Source organism: Odocoileus virginianus, chromosome 15 (genome assembly GCF_023699985.2).
Source record: "Odocoileus virginianus isolate 20LAN1187 ecotype Illinois chromosome 15, Ovbor_1.2, whole genome shotgun sequence".
Lineage (NCBI taxonomy): Eukaryota > Metazoa > Chordata > Mammalia > Artiodactyla > Cervidae > Odocoileus > Odocoileus virginianus.
The window spans coordinates 21,021,403-21,045,262 of NC_069688.1; the positions used below are offsets into that span (position 1 = coordinate 21,021,403).

The 23,860-nt window shown below is 41.9% G+C and overlaps 1 protein-coding gene across 1 annotated transcript; it reads right to left on the reverse strand.

Moving 5' to 3' along the window:
* Positions 1–1,016: 1,016 nt before the first annotated feature.
* On the reverse strand, positions 1,017–20,620 carry LOC110141807 (short-chain dehydrogenase/reductase family 16C member 6). Its single transcript, XM_020900812.2, has 7 exons — positions 20,567–20,620; positions 15,171–15,517; positions 9,785–9,916; positions 7,755–7,854; positions 6,642–6,786; positions 3,041–3,166; positions 1,017–1,667 (listed from the first exon to the last, which is right to left on the reverse strand). The coding sequence occupies exons 2-7, from the start codon at positions 15,489–15,491 to the stop codon at positions 1,541–1,543; spliced, it is 951 nt and encodes a 316-aa protein (XP_020756471.2). The 5' UTR covers positions 15,492–15,517; positions 20,567–20,620; the 3' UTR covers positions 1,017–1,540.
* Positions 20,621–23,860: the final 3,240 nt, after the last annotated feature.

Consider the following 23,860-nt stretch of genomic DNA (forward strand, 5'->3'; position numbering starts at 1 on the left):
TAATACTGGGGTGGGTAGCCTTTCCTTTTTTCAGGGGATCTTCCCAACCCAGGTCTCCCACATTGCGGGTGGATTCTTTACCAGCTGAGCCACCAGAGAAGCCCAAGAATACTGGAGTGAGTAGCCTGTCCCTTCACTAGTGGATCTTCCTGACCCAGGAGTCAAACTGGGGTCTTCTGCATTGCAGGCAGATTTTTACCAACTGAGCTATGAGGGAAATATATACTTGATATTTCTTTCTTTTTTTTTTTTTTTTTTTGGTTTTGCTGTAAGCACTAGCTCTTGACCTGTTAGAGACAAAGCTATGTTTCTGTCCTGTGATTCAGCTCAAGTACATTTCCAAACTCACAGAGTCACTTAAGAGTGTTTGCTGGGGCTGTCAGGTGAGGTGCACATGTGAATTAGTATATACATTTTTAACAGGAGTGGCTCATGTAGTGTATGCAAACCCATCACAGTTAAGGCTAATTTATTGACTGAATTATAAAAATAAGTCTCTTCTTCAAACCAGCAGTACAGAGTCTAATATGTACTTTTTTTTCCTTATGGAGTAAAGAAGAGAGGGCTTCCTAGCTGGTGCTAGTGATAAAGAATCTGCCTGCCAATGCAGGAGATGTAGGTTCGATCCCTGGGTCGGGAAGATCCCCTGGAGAAGGAAATGGCAACCCACTCCAGTATTCTGGTCTGGAGAAACCCATGGGCAGAGGAGCCTGGCAAGCTACAGTTCACGGGGTCGCAAGAGTCAGACATGACTGAGTACATGTGCGTGCTGTGTGCTAAGTCACTTCAGTCGTGTCTGACTCTTTGTGACCCTATGGACTGTAGCCTGCCAGGGCTACATGGAATGGGTTGCCGTGCCCTTCTGCAGGGGATCTTCCTGACCCAGGGATTGAACCTAAGCCTCTTATGTCTCCTGCATTGGCAGATGGGTTCTTTACCACTAGTGCCACCTGGAAACATCATAACATATAAAGAAGCTAAGAATTATAGGCATATTCAGATACAAACAAACATGATTAGTTGTGGACTTATTTTATTGAATAAACAGATTCAGTGCCCCGCTAAGGATCTTGATATGGTCAGCCAGCTCCAGTAGGAATTAATAGGCACACAGAAAAGTGTTATTTTTCTTAACTGCTGTACTAAAAATTTTCTTTACATATAATGTTGAAAAATTATCAGCCTAAAACTGCAATTTTTAAAGTCTATTTATAGTTACTCTTTTTCTAAAAGTATCATCTACTCTATTTAAAAATTAAATTAAGGCTAATTTGCATCAATATATTTTTATTAATACACTGTATTCTCTGAGTTCTCTGACATTGGAATGGCTGCAGTGTTTTTTTTTTTTTAATCAAACTAAAAATGACAGGAAACTGTTGAGTATGTAATGTGAATGCCTAGGGAGATTGTGAGAGTGTCAGCTATGTCCCGGTGAGCACTTCTGGAAGCCTCGGTCATTGCTGGAAGTCTGGAGTGCTCTGAACATGAACAAGACTTCCAGCTCCTCATGACACTTTTACCACATCTGGAACTTTGGCTACTGTTGTTCCCTCTCGGTTTGGGTCTGAACTTCCCCTGGTTTCTCTCGCTCTATGAATGAAGCCAGGGCAATGTCCATTCCAAGGTACTCAGCCAAGGTCATCAACATGTTTGGAGATATTACTCTAGAAAAAAGCAGAGGAAAAAAATTCAGAATGCTTTAGAAGGAGTCTAAGAGACATCATCAGGGAATTCCCTGGTGGTACAATGGTTAGGGCTCTGGGCTTCTGCTGTAGGAGGCCTGGGTTCCATCCCTGGCGGGGGAACTAAGATCCCGCATAACACACAGTGCGCCCAAACAAATAAATAAAAAACAAAAGAGAAATATCTTTGTAAAGATTATGTGTGAATTCTCATGCCTCACACTGTGTGGGTGTCACTGCTGAGAGGGACAAACGTGGAAATGTTGCATCATGGAAACTGAATGCTGTCTATGGAGCTTCGAACAGTCCCAGTGCTCAGGCCACAAAGTGTGTGTTGGTTGTTCAGTCGTGTCCAGCTCTTTGTGACCTCTTGAACTGGAGCTTGAGGGCTCCTCTATCCATAGGATTCTCCAGCAAGAATACTGGGAGTGGGTTGCATACTCTTCTTCAGGAGATCATCCTGACCTAGGGATTGAACCCGGGTCTCCTGCATTGCAGGCAGATTCTTTACCATCTGAGCCACCACGGAAGTCCCATTAGCTGTTTAATCCTGCAAAAATGACTTACTCTCTTTAAGCCTCAGTTACTCCAAGTGTGATAAACCGCATAAGGCTGTCATGCAGAGTACGGCCCAGGTAGACACTTCATGAAACTTACACATTGTTCTCTGTTCTTTTCAGAGAAGATAGTGGGCCTGGCCTAAATGCACTCACAAGACTCTGGAACTTTCAGCATGAAGTTGCAGGTCTTCTTTCACCAGAGGAAGTGAGGAACTTGCCAAAAATCCTTAACATTTTTCTGGCAATGCACTCGGGTTTATTGGTTCTTTGTTTTCAAAATAGAATTTTATGTCAGCTGAACTGATAGAATTCACCTCCTGTAATTGGGGTTTCTATTTGTTAATAATTTTTTTTCTCTAAGAGGGCTTCCCAGGTGGCGCTAGTGGTAAAGAATCCACCTGCCAGTGCAGACATAAGAGATGTGTGTTTGGTCCCTGGGTCAGGAAGATTCCCCTGGAGAAGGAAATGGCAACTCACCCCAGAATTCTTGCCTGGAAAATCCCATGGACAGAGGAGACTGGCAGGCTATATCTGTGTGGTTATAAACAGTCAGATATGACTGGAGCAACTTAGCACTTAGCACTCTGTAAGAACCAACCGTTTCTGAATTTTCTCAATGTCTGGAATAACCAAGCACAGCTAGAAATAGTCCAATAAATTGCCCTGGCATTATTTAGATATTATTCTTCCTTCAACCTTAAGATACGAGGTTGCTTTCTGGTAAAAGAGGTAGCAATGATGAGAGCAATTTGTTCACAAACAACCAAAATGATAGAGAAGTCGTTATTCACTTACTGTTTCAGGAACAATGCAATATTCAAGGATTTGGGTATTATCAAGTACAACTGCTCCTCTAAAATAGCATTTAAAATACTTTGGGCAGCATACTCCTGTTTCAGGAAGGGCAACAAAAGTGGATACCTGGAATAAAAAAATCACAAAAAGTTATATTGTTAAAGCGGTATTTTTTGGCTGTCATGGTGAGCACTAGTCATTAAATTTTAGATATCAAGACATCAACATATGTCTATAAATATGCAAATCATGTGTAAATATTAGAAAAAGCCTTGTGTTTTCTCTCGTGATCATATTGGGACCAGTGCTAACACATTTCCAGCTTCCCCGGTGGCTCAGTGGCAAAGAGTCCGCCAGCAATGCAGGAGCCCCAGGAGTTGTGTGTTCAATTCCTGGGTGTCAAAGATCCCCTGGATAAGGAAATGGCCACTCATTACAGTATTCTTGCCTGGGAGATGTAATGGATGGACCAGCCCAGTGGACTACAGTCTGTGGGGTCACAAGAGTCAGATATGACTTAGCGAGCAAACAAAAGCTAACGTATTTCATTTCCTGGAGTGAATTCCTGGCATTTATTGATTTTCTCCTCTGTGATGGTCTAGATCTATGGAAGGAAGTGCTTTGAGATTTTTTTCTTTTCTCTCTTTCAGCCCAAACATCACATAGTTGTATACTATTAAGAAGTGGAACTGCAGAATTATTTCACCGAAAGGAAAGAGCTCCTGAGCATGTATAATGTGGCTTTATTTTAAGCACACTATTGTTACTACAGTAAGCAAACTCAGATGTTTGCAAAATCAATTGGAGTTGAAATGGGATGAACATGTATTGAAGCTCCCATTAGACATTACTTTGACATTTTATACTTTTATATTATGCTTCTGTGTTTCTTGAACCACACCTCCTCAAAAATTTTATTTTGTGTGTGTGTGTTCAATCACTTAGTTGTGTCTAACTCTTTGCAACTCCATTGGCTGTAGCCTGGCAGGCTCCTCTGTCCATGAGATTTTCCAGGCAAGAATACTGGAGTGGGTAGTCATTTATATGTAAATTAATGTTTTTCATTAAATTTGGGAGGTTTTCAGCCATCCATTTCTTTAAATGCTTTTTCTGGTCTTTTCTCTTATTTCTTTGTTACTCTCCTTGTGTATATGTTGATGTGATTAAAGGTATCCCAGCTTTCTCTGAGGATCTGTTCCTTTTTTTCCATTTATGTTCTCTCTTCCTTCTGGTTGCATATTCTCTGTTCATTTGTCTTGAGGTTCACTTTTTTTCTTATTCTGCCAGCCGAAATATACTGTTGAGCTGCTCTAGTGCATCTTCCCTTTCATTTATTCTTCTTTTCCAATCCCAAATTTACATTTGCTTCTTAAAAGATCTATATTTATTTATTAATATTTGATGAAACATCTCCATTCTAAAAATATGGATTTCTTTAGCTCTTTGAATGGATTTAAAATAGCTGCTTTGAAGTTTGTCTGCTAAGTCCAACATCTGGGTCCTTTTCAAAGCAATTTCCATTGCCTGTGGGTTTTTCTCATGTATGGGTCACACTTTTCTGTGTATTTGTATATCATACTTTTTATTAAAAACTGAACATTTTAGATGATATATGGTAGCAACTCTGGATAACTGTCCTCTGTGACTGTTTGCTTGTTTATTTCCTTAGTCACTTGGCTGAAACTAGTTCCATGAGGTCTATCTCTCCTCCAAGGTGTGGCTTCTGATGTCATTCCTTAAAGGGCTCCATCCAGGGAAACTGTGGTTTTACCTAGGCAATCTTTGACTGCCTCTTAAGCCTCTAGCTAGTCTGTCTCTATCTGTATCTGATCTACCTCTTATGCTGTAGTTTGCTAGCTGGTGGTGCTATTTTTTTTGTTTTTTGAAGATGCTCTGATTTATGGTTTTATCCAATGGCAGAGGGAGAGAGATGTCAGTCTTTGCTGCTGACTGTGACCTTGTCTGTCAGAACCTCTGTTATGAAGCAGGAGATGGGTGATGAGAAAATGACTCTTCACTGGAGTTCTCACCTTAGCTATCAAACAGAGTCTGGGGGAATGGTGGGAAGTAATGCTGCCCCCCAGCTGCTGTTACCAGCCTGTATGGATCTTCCAGCACCCAGAACCTGGGGCTTGGGCTCTGCTGATTTTTACTGTCGGGTAAGCCTACCACACATAGGTCTTTTGCCACAAGACTGCTGCTCCAACAACAAAGAGCTGTGGAAAGCAGGATTGCTTTCTTCAACAATAGCCTCTCCCCAGGTCTTTCCTGTCGTGGAGGTGGAGGAATAAACACTGTCTGACTGAGTTTATCCTTTCATTATAGGCCCTCCATGGAAATTGGGATCTTTCAGTATTCACCTGCTGCCAAACCACCCAGAGGGGTTCTCCCTCTCCGGGGACTGGTGTGTGTGAGTGCATGCTGCATACTCAGTTGCTTTTTGTGACCCTACAGACTGTAGCCCGCCAGGTTCCTTTAGTCCATGGGATTCCCCAGGCAAGAACACTGGAGTGGGTTGCACTTCCTCCTCCAGAGGATCTTCCCGACCCAGGGATCAAACTCGAGTCTCCTGTGGCTCTTGCATTGGCAGGCGGGTTCCTTACCGCCGAGCCACCTGGTAAGCCCCTCCAGACTGGGGGACATGGGAATTACCACTGGTTTGCCAAGCCCCTGAAACAGTTGTTCTGCAAGGCAGAGCTGTTGCCTGGAGGATGAGTGTAGTTCCTGGTTCCAATGCCAAGGCCTTTCAGAGTTCTTACCGAATTTCTGTAGGTTTTATTAAATAAATACTTTTCAATGGATTGCCTGCTCTTTGGTCAATCTCCAAAGATTTTAAATGATTGTCTTTGCTAATTTTGACTTGCATGATAGATGTTTCTTTGTTAGAGTTTTTTCCCTGCTGTCCTGTCAACTCCATCACCTGTTTTGACACTTTTAATTTATTTTATGATTTCCCTAGATTCTAAATAGCCTCACTGATTTTTAGACAGGCTTTTTGTTGGCTGTCTCTCTTTCCTACAGATATAGCTGATTCATAGCATTTGGTTCCTGTCAAGCCTCTTTTTAGCTATTGTAATGACTGCACTGGCCCAGACCATGTCTATATTTCTTAATATACTCTACTGATTGACTTCTTTGTATAAAAGTCTTCGTATTTCACTTGTTTCTTCTTTGGTCTATTCTACCAAATATAAACTTATATCATCCTACAATATTCCCCCACATATATTAGTCAATCTTTCAAAATATTTTATCTTTTGGATGATTTTTACTTCAGTATTCTTTTAGAAAAGAAGTTACCTGCTTAACACAACAATGCTAAAGATTTTAATAACTTCTCACTACCAACTTTCCTCTTACATTGTAATATTCTGATTAGCAATTTAGGTTTATGTTTTCACAATAATTTACCATTATTATCCTTAAATGGTGTAAACTCATTAATTTAATGCAGGTTGAATGTTTTCTTTGACTAACTCAGGCATTCAACTGATGTCTTTTGTTTTACTTTTCATATTTCAAAACTTCAAAATGAAAGATGGTAATTATCTATATTGGAAGATTATCATAAGAGCGAAGATTACTGTAAGATTTCACTTACTTGGTTGAACAGCCCTCAAACATTCCAGTTTGGATAAAATATGGGCAAACAATGGTGGTTTTAATATTAGTTTTTTGTAATAGTGTTAATTCAAAGTGGAGAGACTCCGCAAAGCCATAAGCTGCAAACTTGCTGGCACAGTAATCTGCAACAGAGTGAGGAGCTGTTAGCAGCAGACTTTGACAAGTTAATTCATGGAAATATTTTGAAAATGGAAACTCCCTTCCCTTTCTTTGGCTTATTCTGGGGGCAAAGTGAAAGTGTTAGTCACTCAGTTGTGTCCTAATCTTTGCCACCCTATGGACTGTAGTCTGCCAGGCTGCTCTGTCCATGGGATTCTCCATGCAAGAATACTGGAGTGGGTTGCCATGCCCTTCTCCAGGGGATCTTTCTGACCCAGATATCAAACATGAGTCTCCTACAATGGCAGGCGGATTCTTTACCATCTAAGCTACGAGGGAAAGCATCACTGTTACAGTCATTTTTTGGTGGCCACTCCAGTCCTATAGCTCTATACAGCATACCAACAACAAAATGAAAATGATTTCAATTTCTCTTAACCTAAGAAGACTACAAAGCCAATTGGTTCTTTTTTTCTCTTTGTGTTATTTTTTATTAAGAAGAGAGTGATTTTATTATTTTAAAATATATGTATTTGGCTGCCCCAGGTCCCAGTTACATCATGCAGGATCTTTTCTTGTGGACTCTCTAGTTGTAGTGCATGGGTTTAGCTGCTCCGTGGCATGTGGGATCTTAGTTCCCTGACCAGGGAGCCAACCCACATCCCCTGAATTGCAAGGAAGATTCTTAACCACTGCACCACCAGGGAAGTCCCACCGTTATTTTTTATAGAGGAGGGGAGCAGCAACATGAATGGACCTACAGATGGTCATACTAAGTGAAGTAAGCCAGACAGAGAAAGACTAGTACCATACGATATCACTTATGTGTGGGATTCAAATTTGGGAAATGGGAAGGAATCCTGGCGTTAAAAACAGAGCCAAATGTACTAGAGACTTCCCCTTAGTGCAGAAGAGTTCTCCATGCCTTGGAAGAGTCCTCACTTCTGCGTGCTGTGAGCTGGAGATACAAAGTCATGGGTGGAGCACTCACCCGACAGACCGTTGATCCCGGTCATTCCTGCTACACTTGAAATGCAGACTAAGTGACCATGGTTAGCTTCAAGCATGGCAGGAAGGAAGGCCTTACAAGTCTGGAAGATATAAACACACTGTGTCAATATTTATTACTCATTTATTATTCTTTCTGCTCAAGGGTGTGATCAACTTACAGGCTCACTTAATAAATATTTATTTAACACCTGGTGTTTGCATGTCTGACTCTTTGCAGCCCCATGGACTGCAGCCTGCCAGGCTCCTCTGTCCATGGGATTTCCCAGGCAGGAGCAGTGGAATGGGTTGCCATTTCCTTTCTCCAAGGGATCTTCCTGACCCAGGGATCCAACTGGCATCTCTTATGTTGCTGCCATTTTTCTGTTTCCAGTTGAAAATAATGTTTTCCTCACAGGGGAAAGGGTGACTGAATATTTCAAGGGTCTGTTTGTGTTTCTAGCCCTGTATGTCAGTGGAGGGCTTTTTAAAGACATTCTAGAAGATAAATTTATATTATAAAGACATTATTTGTTCTGGATGTACAGATTCCCACCATTAAAGAGAAGAGAAAGGAATGCAAGTATGTGTTGAGGAAGCATTTAGTCATCAAAAACACATCAATGAAACTTTGGGAATATCATTTTAACCAGAGACATACATACAAATCCAGGTTTACATGTATGTACAATCAAGGTAACTCTGTGAAATAGTGACATGTGTTTGATAAATAGGTATATCTATTTTCCCTGATTTGATCACATGTGGGGGTGTAATACAAACAAGTGTCAGATTTGCTTGCCTTTATTTTATTGTATTTGTTGTAAGATTCCATTTTTCTTATGCAAAAGTTTGATGACTGAACTTCCTAAATGTTTTCCCCCTGGTTATAGATTAGATCAGTTATCACTATTTCCATAAAATAGCTCAGGTTATGAAGACGGCAAATATGTGTTCAGTTGAATTGCAACAAATGATGACTCTATTGTTAAAAAAAAAAGAACTAGTATTTTTGAACTTTGGACAGGTTTGCCAATTACTTGGACTTTGTTTCTCCACCTGCATTGCCTTTTGCAATTTTTAAAATTACTGTTTGGACAACCTTTTAATATCAACAGTAACTGTGTTACTCTGTAATGTCAGCTTAAAAGACTTCAAGACTTTAGAAGACTATTCAGTTGGGTCAATTTACAGGAAATATTTGGCTCCCCATAAAATTTTAAAAGAAGTTCAAAGTCATATAGCAAAAGCATGGAGGCACCTAGCAGACTGTGGTGTGGATCAGGAATGTTGCCTGCCCACCTTGGACATCAAGGAGATCAAGCCAGTGAATCCAAAAGGAAATCGAACCTAAATATTCATTGGAAGGATTGATGTTGCAGCTGAAGCTCCAATACTTTGACCACCTGATGCAAAGAATGGACTTATTGGAAAAGATCTTGTTGCTGGGAAAGATTGAAGGCAGGAGGAGGAGGAGGTGACAGAGGATGAGGTGGTTGGATGGCATCACCGACTCAGTGGACATGAGTTTGAGCAAGCTGCAGGACATGGTGAGGTACAGGGAAGCCTGGCATGCTGCAGTCCATGGGGTCGCAGAGAATCGGACATGACTCAGCAACTGAACAACAATACCAGCAAACAAAGGACGTTTTGGCCATCAAGCCCATAGCCACCTCTGCCTCCAACTTTGGATAGTCCAAGAGTTCTGCTTAGTCTATCAATGGGAACTCATAAATGGTCTATCAACAGATAAATGGTTGACTAGTTGTTTATAGAATTCGGACTTCCCTTGTGGCTCAGCTGGTAAAGAATCTGCCGTCAATGTGGGAGATGTGGGTTTGATCCCTGTGTTGGAAAGATCCCCTGGAGAAGGGAAAGCTATACCCACTCCAGTATTCTGGCCCAGAGAATTCCATGGACTACAGTCCATGGGGTCGAAAAGAGTTGGACACGACTGAGTGACTTTCACTTATAGAACTGCATGAAATTCTCATATTCACCAACAAAACAAAATGAAAAAGAAAGAAGACTTACCCAGAAGTGAGACATGGCGTTGATAAGAAATGATCTTTCCACCATGTGGTCTGGAGTTTTGAGGAACTTTCTTCCCGTCACGACCCCTGCATTGTTAATGAGGATAGTCACGTTGCCCACTTCCTTCTTAACCTATGCAGAAGTGAGGCAAATAATTCATTTAAGTTAGGTTACTTATTTTTCCATGCCATTATTAGTATTATTACTTTATTCAGGTAGTTTCTTTAAGCTTAGTTAGTTTATCTCTCTCATAGAAATTCAGCAAGCTTAAAGTAGCTCTATGATTGATTGTGTAAAAAAAAACACATTGATTTGCCAGCTTTGCTTTGTGTGTGCAGAGATGACTGGGTGTTGCAGTGTATTTTCTCTGCCTCCTATTTTTGTCATGTTACTCTCCCTTTTTGCCAGAGGTGAATGCCAGGGGTACTGCAGAGTGCTGTCTCTGTTTCCCTGTGTGACTCTCAATGTCTCCCTTTGGATGGTGGTTGGATCTCTCTTCAACCTGGTGTGCGTGGCAGTTACTTCTGTAGGTGCCATCTTCCTGACTCCTCTGTGACCAGGTGCAGGAGCTCATCCCACCCCTGTGGGATCACAGGTGTCTGTGGGCCTGTGACCTCTGTCAAAAAGACCTCCCCAGGTCTAATTATTGTCTGTGCCCAGTTATTTCCCTGAGTTTCCAGCTGTGCTACCCCTGCTGTGTCCCGAGGGTCTTCCTTCACCCTTCCTTCTGAATTGCTTACCTCGTCTGCTTATGGAACCTACTGCCACCAGCCCTACTCGGAGGAAGCTGGGCTCCAGGAAACACTGCAGTGACCTTGATAAAGCTGGCCTGGGGCAAACCATGACGTAAAGCATGACGCATGTTCAAATGACGATTTGAAGATGTGTTTGCCCTCAACTGTATCTTCGGTGCTGTCACGACAATCTGTTCTTTTTTCCGAACAGGAAGCACTACTGCCTTGACTTGGTTGTCCTGGCCCCACCTACTGCTCTGTGTTGAGGCTTCCAGATCACGTGGTGGGGAGATATTAGGAAAAAACTGCTCCTGATGTCATCAAGTTGAACAGGCTCTGAAAGGAAGGGTTATTGCTGCTGCACCAATGTTGGGCAGAGTGATTGGGCCCCTCTGCTTTGGAGAGGGGCAGTACACGGGCAAACACCCAAGAGATGTGAGCTTTTGGCTTGACGAGGGAGCCAGTGTGAGCAAGTGCTTGATCTTAGACCAACTTGGGGAGGAACTTGGGCCTCTGGAGGATGGGAAATCTTTGGTGTAAGGCATTCTTAAATATTTAAGAAAAACCTAATGGTCACCATCATCCTGTCCAAGAAGATCCCTCAGTCTTAGGGACCCAGGGCTAATAGGAACTTTATCTAGGTAATAGGATTTAATTTTCACTGAGAGTTTGGGAAAGCATTCTGATCCCAGTTTATAGATGAGGAAACAGAGGTTCTCAGAAGTTAAGATTTTGCCAAAGGATAGCTTTTGGCTTTTGAGAAGAATCACAGTGATTCTCACTCAGTTTGGACACACATACAAGAAAATAAAAGTTCTTTTTACCTAGATTTACTTCTCTGTGGCCAAGATGATTACTTCTGTAACAAACAAATCTCACATATGTGAACATGCACACACATATACTAAATAAATGTAAATACTAATAAATGGACCTGGACATTTGGGAATAAAGCATGAGGCTGGTTATTCTAACAAAAACAATTTGTTTGTATACTGGGTTTCTGTGGTGGAGATGAGAAAGTTACCTCAGTCAGATTTTGGGAAATTAATTACTGAGCCCTTTATTTAAAAAAATTTAATATTATCATTGTCTTTTTGGCTATGCCCCATGGCATATGGGATCTTGGCTCCCTGACCAGGGATCAAACCCAAGCCCCCTACAGTGGAAGCCTGGAGTCTTAACCACTGACCTCTAGGGAACTCCCATTACTGAGCCCTTTAGAATGCTGTTATTGAAGTTTCCTATGAATTTTAGGGGTCTGGATAATGTCCATGGCTTGTTGATATTCTGGTAGATTAAGTTTAGCAGTAGTATTAATATTTGGGTTTCTTGGGAGTTGATAAGTAACTGAAGTTATACAGAAGAGTTGATATTAATAAAATGATTGGCTTAGAAGAATTCTATTTACAGGACTGTGAGAAAAGAAAAGTCTAAGATACATTCAAATGGTGAAAAGACAATTTTTGATTAAAGTTTTTGGCCTCATTTTCTACTAGACAGCAAGGAAATTTTAAACAAGAGGGAAAGATTCATTGGGGGTGATGGAAATTACAGTGCTTTTGATAGAAGGAAGAGGACTGTTGAGGGTGTCTTTACTGCTGACACATTGGTGGGTCACTGCTAGGGATGTGGCAGGGGTCTTGATTCCAGAAGGTTGGAACCCCAGTTCTACTCTGTTACTAATTTTCTCTATGCCTTGGCTTCCTGTCATCAGTAGAGTGGACAATGTTATCATGCCCACGTTACTCTAAAGATTATATATGAACCCAGAGCCTGTTATACAGAGTGAAGTAAGTCAGAAAGAGAAAGACAAATACTGTATATTAACGCATATATATGGAATTTAAAAAGATGGTACTGGTGATCCTACATGCAGGGCAGCAAAGGAGACACAGATGTAAAGAACAGACTTTTGGACTCAGCAGGAGAAGGTGAGGGTGGGGTGCTTTCAGAGAATAGCACTGAAACATATACATTACCATATAGAAAATAGATGACCAGTGCGAGTTGGATGGATGAAATGGGGCACCCAAAGCTGGTTATCTGGGACAACCCAGAGGGATGGGGTGGGGAGAGAATGGGGAGGGAGGTTTAGGATGAAGGGGACACATGTACAGCTGTGGCTGATTCATGCTGATGTATGGCAAAAATTATCACAATATTGTAAAGTGATTATCCTCCAATAAAAATAAATTAGTTGAAAAACAAAAGATTATATATGATGGCGCTGCAAATTTCAGAGCCCTGATCTGTGACTTAGAGGTGGTCCTGGGACCGCCACTCCCCCACAAGCTCCTTCCCTGAGTAGCCCCTGCCACCTTGCTCTGGCAACATAAGACCTGATTGTGATTCCACTTGTTCTGTTCTACAATACCCCTGGGATCTATATATAATCACTAGGTTATATCCTCATTAGTTGGTGATGGATTATAAAGAACAGATCCTATGGGATCCCAACAAAGAAGGAGGCAATAGTAACTGAAGCTGAAGCACTTCCCTGGTGGTCCAGTGGTGAAGAATCCTTGCCTGCCAACGCAGGGGACACAGGTTTGATCCCTGGTCTGGGAAGATCCCATATGCCTGGAAGGAACTAAGCCCATCCGTCACAACTACTGAGCCTGCACCCTAGAGCCTGTGTTCTGCTTTAAGAGAAGTCACCACCATGAGAAGTCCATACATTGCAATGAGAGAGCCGTCCTCACTTGCTGCTCCTGGAGAAAACCTACACGCAGCAACAAAGACCCAGTGCAGCCAAAAATAAATCAATGAACAATTGAAAAAGGACTTTGAAGCAGAAAAGCGAAGAGGAGGGTTCAGAAGATAAGTGTCTACTAGATTGCCAGAGGGACGGACAGCCCTTCAGAGATTCTGTCATCACACTGAGTTGCATGGACAATTTCAGGTCACAGCCCTTCAGAGATTCTGTCATCACACTGAGTTGCATGGACAATTTCAGGTCACATAGCAGAGGATGAGAACGACTTTGACCGCCCCACTCCTGTCCTGGGCATGTTTGGTTCTGCCCATGACCGGTTTCAGCATCTTGGGCAACTTGCACACACTTTCTACTGCTTAGTTTCCTCATTTGTAAATGACAAGGATGCTAACTGTATACTCCCAAGAGGGTTGTGTGTGTTGGTTAAAGGAGTTATTATGTGCATAAGGTGCTCAGAACAGTAGCTACTTGTAATATAGTGTTTTGTCTTATTCTGTCTTCACTTGGTTTTGAGGCTCTGGCTAGTGGCCAGGGCATTCCCCATCTTGATCAACCCATTAAGGTTACATGCCCAGCACCTTGCCCACTGGGGAAGGCTGTAGGCTACCATGTGTGTGTGCTAAGTTGCTTCAGTCATGTCTGCCTGTTCGCAACCCCATGAACTGTAGCCTGCCAGGCTCCTCTGTCCATGGGATTCTTCAAGCAAGAATGATTACTGCCATGCCCTCCTATGGGGGATCTTCCCAACCCAGGGATTGAACCTGTGTTTCTTACATCTCCTGCATTGGCAGGTGGGTTCTTTATCGTTATCACCACCTAGGAAGCCCATAGGCTACCGTATGTACACTGTCCTAATGGCCCCAGTGTCAGGTATCAGAGGGCTAGGAACAGCCCCTATGCTTCAGATCCTGCTCACATGGTTCCTCTTAATCCATCTAAGCTGGTTGATCCTGCCTCACCTTTCTGACTTGTGGAAACCACAGTGCAGGCTCTGATTCATGCCTTTTCTCTACCTGCCTCCTGACCCACCCAGTGTTTCCCCTGGAGGCCCTGTGTGGCGTGCCGTGTCCTCCCCAGGGGACTGTGAGTCTCATGGAATTGTGAACCACTTTCTGCTCTCTCTCTCTCGGTCTGTGTTTATCTTCACTGCACCTCACCCAAGGCATCTGGCTAAAACACCACATGAGGGCTGGACTGTTGTTAGAGGGTATGGTAATTACACAATAAGTACCTATTATAATTAAAGCATTTATCAGTGCTTAGTGACTGGCGTGCTGCAGTCCATGGGGTAGCAAAGAGTTGGAGAACAACAACAACGACAAGTGTGAAGTTAGAATGAATATCCATAAGTTAAATCTAAGGGGAAATGTAGTGTAGAAATAAGCTTCTTCCCCCATCCTCCCTACTTTCTACCCTCAGTACTAGGTGACAGTGGGTGTACACTGGAATCATACAATACAGAGACCTAAAACTGTCCTCTTGAAGATCATCTGGCCCAATCTTTTCATTTTACTGATAAAGAAACAAGGACCTAGAGAGGACAGGTAGCTAGTCAGGGCTAGTTCTAGTTTCTACTAACTTCTGGTGGCAAATGAGTTATCAGAAAAGCAGCTGGCAACAACTCAAAAGGCTCATCAAATTCACAGTTGCATTGTTTTCTTCTGTTTCCTTTTCTGGAGGTCACAAATTCAGGTTCTTTTTTTGGGGGGGGGTGCTAATATGTGGGATCTCATGACCCCTGCACTAGAAGTGGAGTCCTAACCACTGGACTGCCAGGGAAGTCCCCACAAAGTCAGATTTCTGACATGCAGAATCAAGCAAGAGGCATGGGAAAAGAACTGTATGACAAAATTCCTCCTCTTCTTTTTGCAAAAGCACATATTAGACACAGTCCTTTTCTTGGGCATAGAACTAAGAACACCAGTCAGCTTACCTGGTCAGCAGCTCTGTAGATATCTTGTCTATTACTACAGTCACACGTATAGGCAAATACGTTTGCATCCTGCCTTTCTTTGATCATTCTACACGTTTCCATGTTGCCTTCTTCGTTAATGTCCCATAGAACTAAAATGGCTCCAAGCCTGGCAAATTTGATAGCCAATAACCTCCCAAGTCCACTTGCAGCTCCTGTTATAAGGACAATCTCTCCAGTAACGTCCTTTTTCTTCTTGGAAACTATCTTGTAAAATAAAGATTCTAAAAAATAATATAGAAATTTCCCCAAAAATATGGAGGTGTCGAGAAACACATTCATATTGATTCACTGAAGAAAGGAACGTCCTAATTAGGAAAAAAAGCAACTGATAAATTCATGATATTATCACAATTGCAACACACATAAAACACAGTCCAAGGGAATTTCCCTTTGAGACATCAGTTCTTCAAAATATATATTTTGGCAACAGCTGCTACCATTGTTGCATGCTTAAATTATATAAGTAATGAGTGTGGAAACATTTTATGTTGACAAGAATCTTTCCAGCTTGCAGGGCACTTTCTTACAGGTAATCTAATTTGATCTACAGGTAGATCTCAAGTTACTAGGAGAGCTTGAATATCAACTTGCCCAACATTACATGACTCCTAAACCAAGACTCTGGACTCTCAGCTGGCCATTTTTCTATTATATGAACTCAATTCATGATCTTATATCTAATAGAAATTAATATAGAAGTAGTATTTCTTGCAATACAAATCTTTTTATATTTTCGAGTGCATGTGTGGGTGCCAAGTCTCTTCAGTCGTGTCCGACTCTTTGACCTATAGACTGTAGCCCAGTCTCCCCTCTCCATGGGATTCTCCAAGGAAGAATACTGGAGTGGGCTGCCATGCCCTCTTCAAGGAGATCTTCCTGACCCAGGGATCAAACCCATGTTTCAGTCTTGCTTATTGGCAGTCGGGTTCTTTACCACTGGTGCCACCGGGGAAGGTCTATATTTTCACATAATCCTTATAATATCCCTCTGACAGAGTCAAACCAGGTACAGTTACTACTGGTTTATAGTGAGGGGTCTGAGACAAAAAAGATTGAGTAGACTCATTCAAGGGCTTCCCAGGTGGAGCTAAAGATGAAGAACCTGCCTGCCAGTGCAGGAGACCTAAGAGATACAGGTTCAATTCCTGTATCTCTTCATTCAAAGTCCAGACCTTTAACATTCAAATAGGCTTTTTCTGGAGCTGATGTGCCCTTTTCCAGACCTACCTTTTAAAAAATAAAATAATGGAGCATTTTTTCTTTTTGATGATGTGTCCTTGACTTTTGATAATCATCTTCTGTTATACTTGAACATTCTTACACAATTATTTCATGTAGAAGTTTAACGTGGTCATCCTTAAAACCCACATTAAAAGAAACCACAGCTCCTACACTGTTGGTGGAAATATAAGTTGGTGCAGTCACTATGGAAAACAGACTGGAAGTTCCTCAGAAAGCTAAACAGAATTATCACGTGATCCAGCAATCCCACTCCTGCGCATATTCCCAGACAAAACTATAATTCATAAAGATACATGCACCCCTATATTCATAGCAGCAGTATTCACAATAGTTAATAAATGGAAACAGCCTAAATGTCTGCTGACAGATGAATGGATAAAGAAAATGTTTCAAGAGAACAGCATTGAAACATGTATATTATCTAGGGTGAAACAGATCACCAGCCCAGGTTGGGTGCATGAGACAAGTGCTCGGGCCTGGTGCACTGGGAAGGCCCAGAGGGATTGGGTGGAGAGGGAGGTGGGAGGGGGGACCAGGATGGGGAATACATGTAAATCCATGGCTAATTCATTTCAATGTATGACAAAAACCACTGTAATGATGTAAAGTAATTAGCCTCCAACTAATAAAAATAAATGGAAAAAAAAAAAAAGAAAATGTGGTGCATATATACAATGGGATACTACTCAGCTATAAAAAAGAATGAACTAATGCCAGTTACAGCAACCTGGATGCAACTAGAGATTATCATACTAAGTGAAGTAAGTTGGACAAAGAAAGACAAATACCATATGATATTACTTATGTGTGGAATCTAAAATATGGCACAAATGAACCTATCTATGAAACACAAGCAGACTCACATACATAGAGAACAGACTTGTGGTTGCCAAGGGGCACAAGGGAGGCACAGAGATGGACTGGGAATCTGTGGCTAGAGATGCACACTATTATATCTAGAATGGATGCTACACAACAAGGTCCTACTGTAATAACACAGGAAACTGTATCCGACCTCCTGGGATAAGCCATAAAAGAATATTTAGAAAAGAATATATGTAAAACTGAGTCACTTTTCTGTACAGCAGACTAGCACAACATAGTAAGTCGTGTTGTACTTCTACACAATAGTAAGTCAACTATACTGCTTTGATAAAAAACAAAACAAAAAACCAGACCAGAGCTTCTTGAAGAAAGAACAAGAAGTAGCATCATCATCATAAATGCAGCAGCAAGAGATTTGGAATCTTCTGACACACCAGGCAAGTTCTAAGTCTCTGCATGCATTAATTCAATTAGCTCTTCCAAGGGCCACCCTGTTACTGAGAGGTTAAGCCAGCTAGTCCATGGTCACAGTTAAAAATGATGAAGATGGAATCTGAACCCACATAGTGACTTTATAACCAAGCTCCAAGCACTACGAGATATAGTAAAGAAAAAAAAAATTGAGTTTGGTGGAAAGAATTATCTTTGCGTTACATCTACTTCAAATCATTGAGGAATTAATTTTGGGATTTTTCTAGGGCCCAAGTGAGGATGCTAGAGTGGGTAACCCATGCTCCCTTCATCTGTTCTTGCTTCATCAAAGTTCTTGCTGTTAGCCCTGGCCAGTCAGAACTTTCCACTGAGAAAAGATAGAAAAGAGCATTATTGCCAGACACTGTTATAAATATTTGTGTGTGTTTCCAACGGGCCAAAAAAAAAAAAAAAAACAAACAAAAAAACAAACAAACAAAAATCCCCAGGAAAGTGTCAGGGCCTTTGTTGAATTCAGTGAGTATGTACTGAACCTGAGCCTTTTTTTTCTTTAAATTGGAGGGTAATTGCTTTATGATGTTGTGTTGGTTTCTGTCATACACACGTGAATCAACCGTAATTATGCATATGTCCCCTCCCTCTTGAACCTCCCTCCCACCCTCTACCCCATCCCACACTCTACCCCATCCCACCCCTCTCAGCTCAGTTCAGTTCAGTCGCTCAGTCGTGTCCAACTCTTTGCGACCCCATGAGTCGCAGCACGCCAGGCCTCCCTATCCATCAACAACTCCCAGAGTTTACTCAGACTCATGTCCATTGAGTCGGTGATGCCATCCAGCCATCTCATCCTCTGTCATCCCCTTCTCCTCCTGCCCTCAATCCCTCCCAGCATCAGGGTCTTTTCCAGTGGGTCAACTCTTCACATGAGGTGGCCAAAGTATAGGAGTTTCAGCTTCAACATCAGTCCTTCCAATGAACACCCAGGTCTGATCTCCTTTAGGATGGACTGGTTGGATCTCCTTGCAGTCCAAGGGACTCTCAAGAGTCTTCTCCAACACCACAGTTCAAAAGCATCAATTCTTCCATGCTCAGCTTTCTTTATAGTCCAACTCTCACACCCATACATGACCACTGGAAAAACCATAGCCTTGACTAGACAGACCTTTGTTGGCAAAGTAATGTCTCTGCTTTTTAACATGCTATCTAGGTTGGTCATAACTTTCCTTCCAAGGAGTAACCGTCTTTTAGTTTCATGGCTGCAGGCACCAGCTGCAGTGATTTTTCCCACCCCTCTAGGTTGTCACAAAGCACTGGGTTGAGCTCCCTGAATCAAACAGCAAATTCCCACTGGCTATCTATTTTACATATAGTGACATATATGTTTCAGTGCTACTCTCTCAATTTCTCTCACCCTCTCCTTCCCCCTGCTGTGTCCCCAAGTCTGTTCTCTATGTTTGTGTTTCTATTCCTGCCCTGCAAATAGATTCATCATTTTTCTAGATTCCATACATATGTGTTATTCTATATATCTGTTTTCTTCTTTCTGACTCACTTCACTCTGTATCACAGGCTCTAGGCATTGAGTTTTCTTTTTTTTTTTCCATTTATTTTTATTAGTTGGAGGCTAATTACTTTACATCATTGCAGTGGTTTTTGTCATACATTGAAATGAATTAGCCATGGATTTACATGTATTCCCCATCCTTGTCCCCCCTCCCACCTCCCTCTCCACCCGATCCCTCTGGGTCTTCCCAGTGTACCAGGCCCGAGCACTTGTCTCATGCACCCAACCTGGGCTGGTGATCTGTTTCACCCTAGATAATATACATGTTTTGATGCTGTTCTCTTGAAAGATCTCACCCTCGCCTTCTCCCAGAGTCCACAAGTCTGTTCTATACATCTGAGTCTCTTTTTCTGTTTTGCATATAGGGTTATCGTTACCATCTTTCTAAATTCCATATATATGTGTTAGTATACTGTAATGGTCTTTATCTTTCTGGCTTACTTCACTCTGTATAATGGGCTCCAGTTTCATCCATCTCATTAGAACTGATTCAAATGAATTCTTTTTAATGGCTGAGTAATATTCCATGGTGTACATGTACCTCAGCTTCCTTATCCATTCGTCTGCTGATGGGCATCTAGGTTGCTTCCATGTCCTGGCTATTATAAACAGTGCTGCGATGAACATTGGGGTGCACGTGTCTCTTTCAGATCTGGTTTCCTCAGTGTGTATGCCCAGAAGTGGGATTGCTGGGTCATATGGCAGTTCTATTTCCAGTTTTTTAAGAAATCTCCACACTGTTCTCCATAGCGGCTGTACTAGTTTGCATTCCCACCAACAGTGTAAGAGGGTTCCCTTTTCTCCACACCCTCTCCAGCATTTATTGCTTGTAGACTTTTGGATAGCAGCCATCCTGACTGGCGTATAATGGTACCTCACTGTGGTTTTGATTTGCATTTCTCTGATAATGAGTGATGTTGAGCATCTTTTCATGTGTTTTTTTTAGGCATTGAGTTTTAAAGATGCTAAGTTGTGATCCCTGGACCTGAGAAGCAGGGAGTCCAGTTCTGGGAGATGACGAAGAAACACAGGGTTGCAGAGTGAAATTGCTGCAGACAAAGCTTGGTCCCAGGGTTGGGGACAGGGAATGTGGTTTTCAGTAGAAGATAAGAAAATGGGCAGAAGCATTTGCATTTGAGCTCTGCTCAAGTGCAAATTTGAAGTCTGCCTTTCAGACAGAGCAAGAGAAAAGGCATTCTAGGTCTTTTCTGTTAGCAATTTGGATTTATTAAGAATATTAACTTATATCCCTAAAGTCATCATCCTTGGAAAAATGTGGAGTTCTGCTTACCTTGATGTTCACCAAGAGTTCATGGAGATTTCAAGTGTTCATTCAGGAAAGAGATCAAGCTATGGAAAATTCTTGCCTTGCCAAACTTATATAGACTTCGGCTCAGGTGCAACCCTGACAACATGTAGTATGTCACAATCATTAGAGGCAACTGTATCTTATCATCTATTATAAATAAACACAAATGGAGCAGGGCTGGGGCTCTGCATCACAGAATTCTTGCATGGAGAACAAGATTTCAACTCTCCTCATCCTTTTTCTGTGGAAGGAAGTTTATCCTCAAAGTAGATGGTTTATCTTGAAGTTCAAGTAGCTTTCTCTGAAAGCTAATTGTTACACTTGGGGACCATTCTGAGGACAGGAGTTTTGATGTTTTTCCAATCATTCATTGTTTAAATGTTTCTTGAACTAACTAACAGACTGCACTCTGCAGCTGCAGAAAGCTTTCGAATATGCAACAAAGGGAATAAGTACAGGTAAAGTATATTCTTCCTTCTGGATGTAGGAAGTACTGGTGAGAAAAATGATTACTCCCAGGTGGTGCATGGGCAGTCATGGCAACCAGGTAGTTAGAAAAAAAAAATCATGAAGCGTTATAATGAGCAAACACTTATCAAGTTTAAACTACATCACATCTTTCCAATACTTTGTTTTATGTAAGTCCCAAAATGGTCCTGTGGGTGAGTATGTGACTCAGGTAGTGACAGCACTCGGGGGCACACATTGTATGAGTTGAAGTGGAATTTGAGCGCAGGATGTGTGCTCCTTTGACTGCATGCATATAGTTTGTTCAGTAAACTGGACTTGGAGTCACAAGGATCTTCTTTCATTTTTCAGACCCTCCTGAGCCCTTGGCATTAGAGTGTTGGCTGAGAGCATGAAAGATGTATTTGTAGAAATAGCTGACTCTCAAAATGTTAAAAAATATTGAAGGAGCACATATAACAAAGCATTCTGTAAACTGTGAAAGTGTCGTGCAAATACTGATTTTTATCACTTGCACCCACAACTCTTGGGTGATGACAGTAAGTCTGCAGCTGGGCATCCATAAGGAGGCCCACTGAGGCAGAATGAAAAGATTTTCTGTGCTGTTGATGTGCCTCCACTTTGACACTGCTGAGGCGGGCGTGGGAGCCAGGTCTGTGCTAAGTTAAGCTAAGTTGCAATCTTGGTGTCAGCTGTTGCTTACTAAGGCACCCTGTCGCAAGGTGAAATTCATGCACTCACAGGTGTGCACAGCAGTGCTCCAGGCATCTTTCTTAGGCTCCTTCTTGGCTTTCTCCCACATCCTTTCACTACCTCTTCCATTATGCCACCCAAAGTAAGCAAAACCAGAAAAGATCGAACAGACCCTGGGGATGACAGACAACCTCCAGCCCCTAATTGGAGTTGGGTGGGGGGTGAAATAAATTATGCCCAGAGAAGCTGGCTCTGAGCAACAGGTATGAACATTTGCTCCCAGGTCATTTCTGCAGAAATACTGCATTCCAGTGGAGTCCTGCTTACACAGGATGAAGCAACAGAGCTCAGGTCAACAGCTTCAAGCTGTTCTTTGTGTTTTCATGTCTTCCCACACCTTCTGTGGTCTCTATGGCTGTCAGATAATGGAGCCTGTGCTTCACCCGTGTGTACATTACCGACAGTGGGCAACCTACATCCTAAACTTTCAAATCCCACAGTGGGCTGGAGTCAAGGTGTAAGTCCTGTGAAGGCATACATCTAAGGTGACTTGCAGACATAAGCCCTTACGAGGGTGTCCTGAAATTTTACTTCTAGGTCAGTTAGGAAAAACTAGGAAACAGTAGTTGGCTCATCTCAGCATGTTGATGATCAGGATACATCATTTCCCCTAATTTTGTTTGTTTGTTTCTTTTTTAAAAAAATTAATTTGTTTATTTCAATTGGAGGCTAATTGCTTTACAATGTTGTGATGGTTTATTCCATACATCTACGCAAGTCAGTCACGGATGCAAATGTATTCATTTTTGGCTTCACTGGATCTTTGTTGCTGTGCTCAGGCTTTCTCTAGTTGCGGTGAGCAGGGACTACTGTTCGTTGTGGTGTCTGGGTTTCTCATTGTAGTGTCTTTCTTGTGGAGCACAGGCTTTAAGGCTTGAGGCCTCAGTAGTTGTGGTGAAGAGGCTTAGTTGACCTGCAGAACCTAGGGTCTTCTCAGTCCAGGAACTGAACCCATGTCCCCTGCATTGGGAGGTGGATCCCCAACCTCTGGACTACCAGGGAAGTCTTCCCTCAATTTTTATAATGAACAGTTTTTCAACACACATAAAACTTGAATAGTACATAAGTGTTCCAAGAACTTACATGTAAACAATTTAAACATTTTCCCATATTTACTTTTTATTTCTTTCACTCTGTAAGTGAGCTCTTTCAAGGTACATTGTAGACATTCACTACAAGTATCTTGCACTCATCCCTTGAAGAGGAAGTTATTATGTGAAACCACAGTAAAATGATCACACCTCATGAGATTAATGTTAATTCTAAGCATCATCTAGCACTGATCTATATTTAAATTTCCTCACTTGTCCCAGTGTCTAGTTGCTCAGTCATATCTGAATCTCTGCAACCCCGTAGCTCACCAAGTTCCTCTTTCCATGGAATTCTCCAGGCAAGAATGCTGGAGTGGGTTGACATTTCCTCCTCCCAGAGATCCAATTAAATGTCATGCATTGTCATGTTTTCTAGAAGGTCCTGTAATCCCCTATTTGTCTGTCTTTTCTCTTGGTGTCATTTAACTTGACTTCCATTCTCTGTTTTTTTTTTTTTTTTCAAATTTTATTTTTTAAAAAAGATTTTTGATGTGGACCATTTCAAAGTCTTTATTGAATTAATTACAATATTGCTTCTGCTTTATGTTTTGGTTTATTTGGCTGTGAGTCATGTGGGATCTGAGCTCCCTGACCGAGGATCGAACCCACATCCCCTGTGTTGAAAGCCGAAGTCTTAACCACTAGACTGCCAGGGAAGTCCCTTTGCAGATTTTAAGTTAGATTTCAGCTCAGTTCAGTCACTCAGTCATGGATGACTCTTTGTGACCCCGTGGACTGCAGCAAGCCAGGCTTCCCTGTCCATCACCAACTCCCGGAGCTTACTTAAACTCATGTCAGAGATGCCATCCAGTTAGATTTAGAGCCTTGATTATATACAGTTTAAATATTTTTGGTAAGGAAATATCATACCTACTGTTGAGCACATCCTACTGCAACTGGCATAATGTCTAGTGTCAGACCGTTTCACCACCAGAGGTGCTAAATTTGGTCCCTTGGAGAGGGT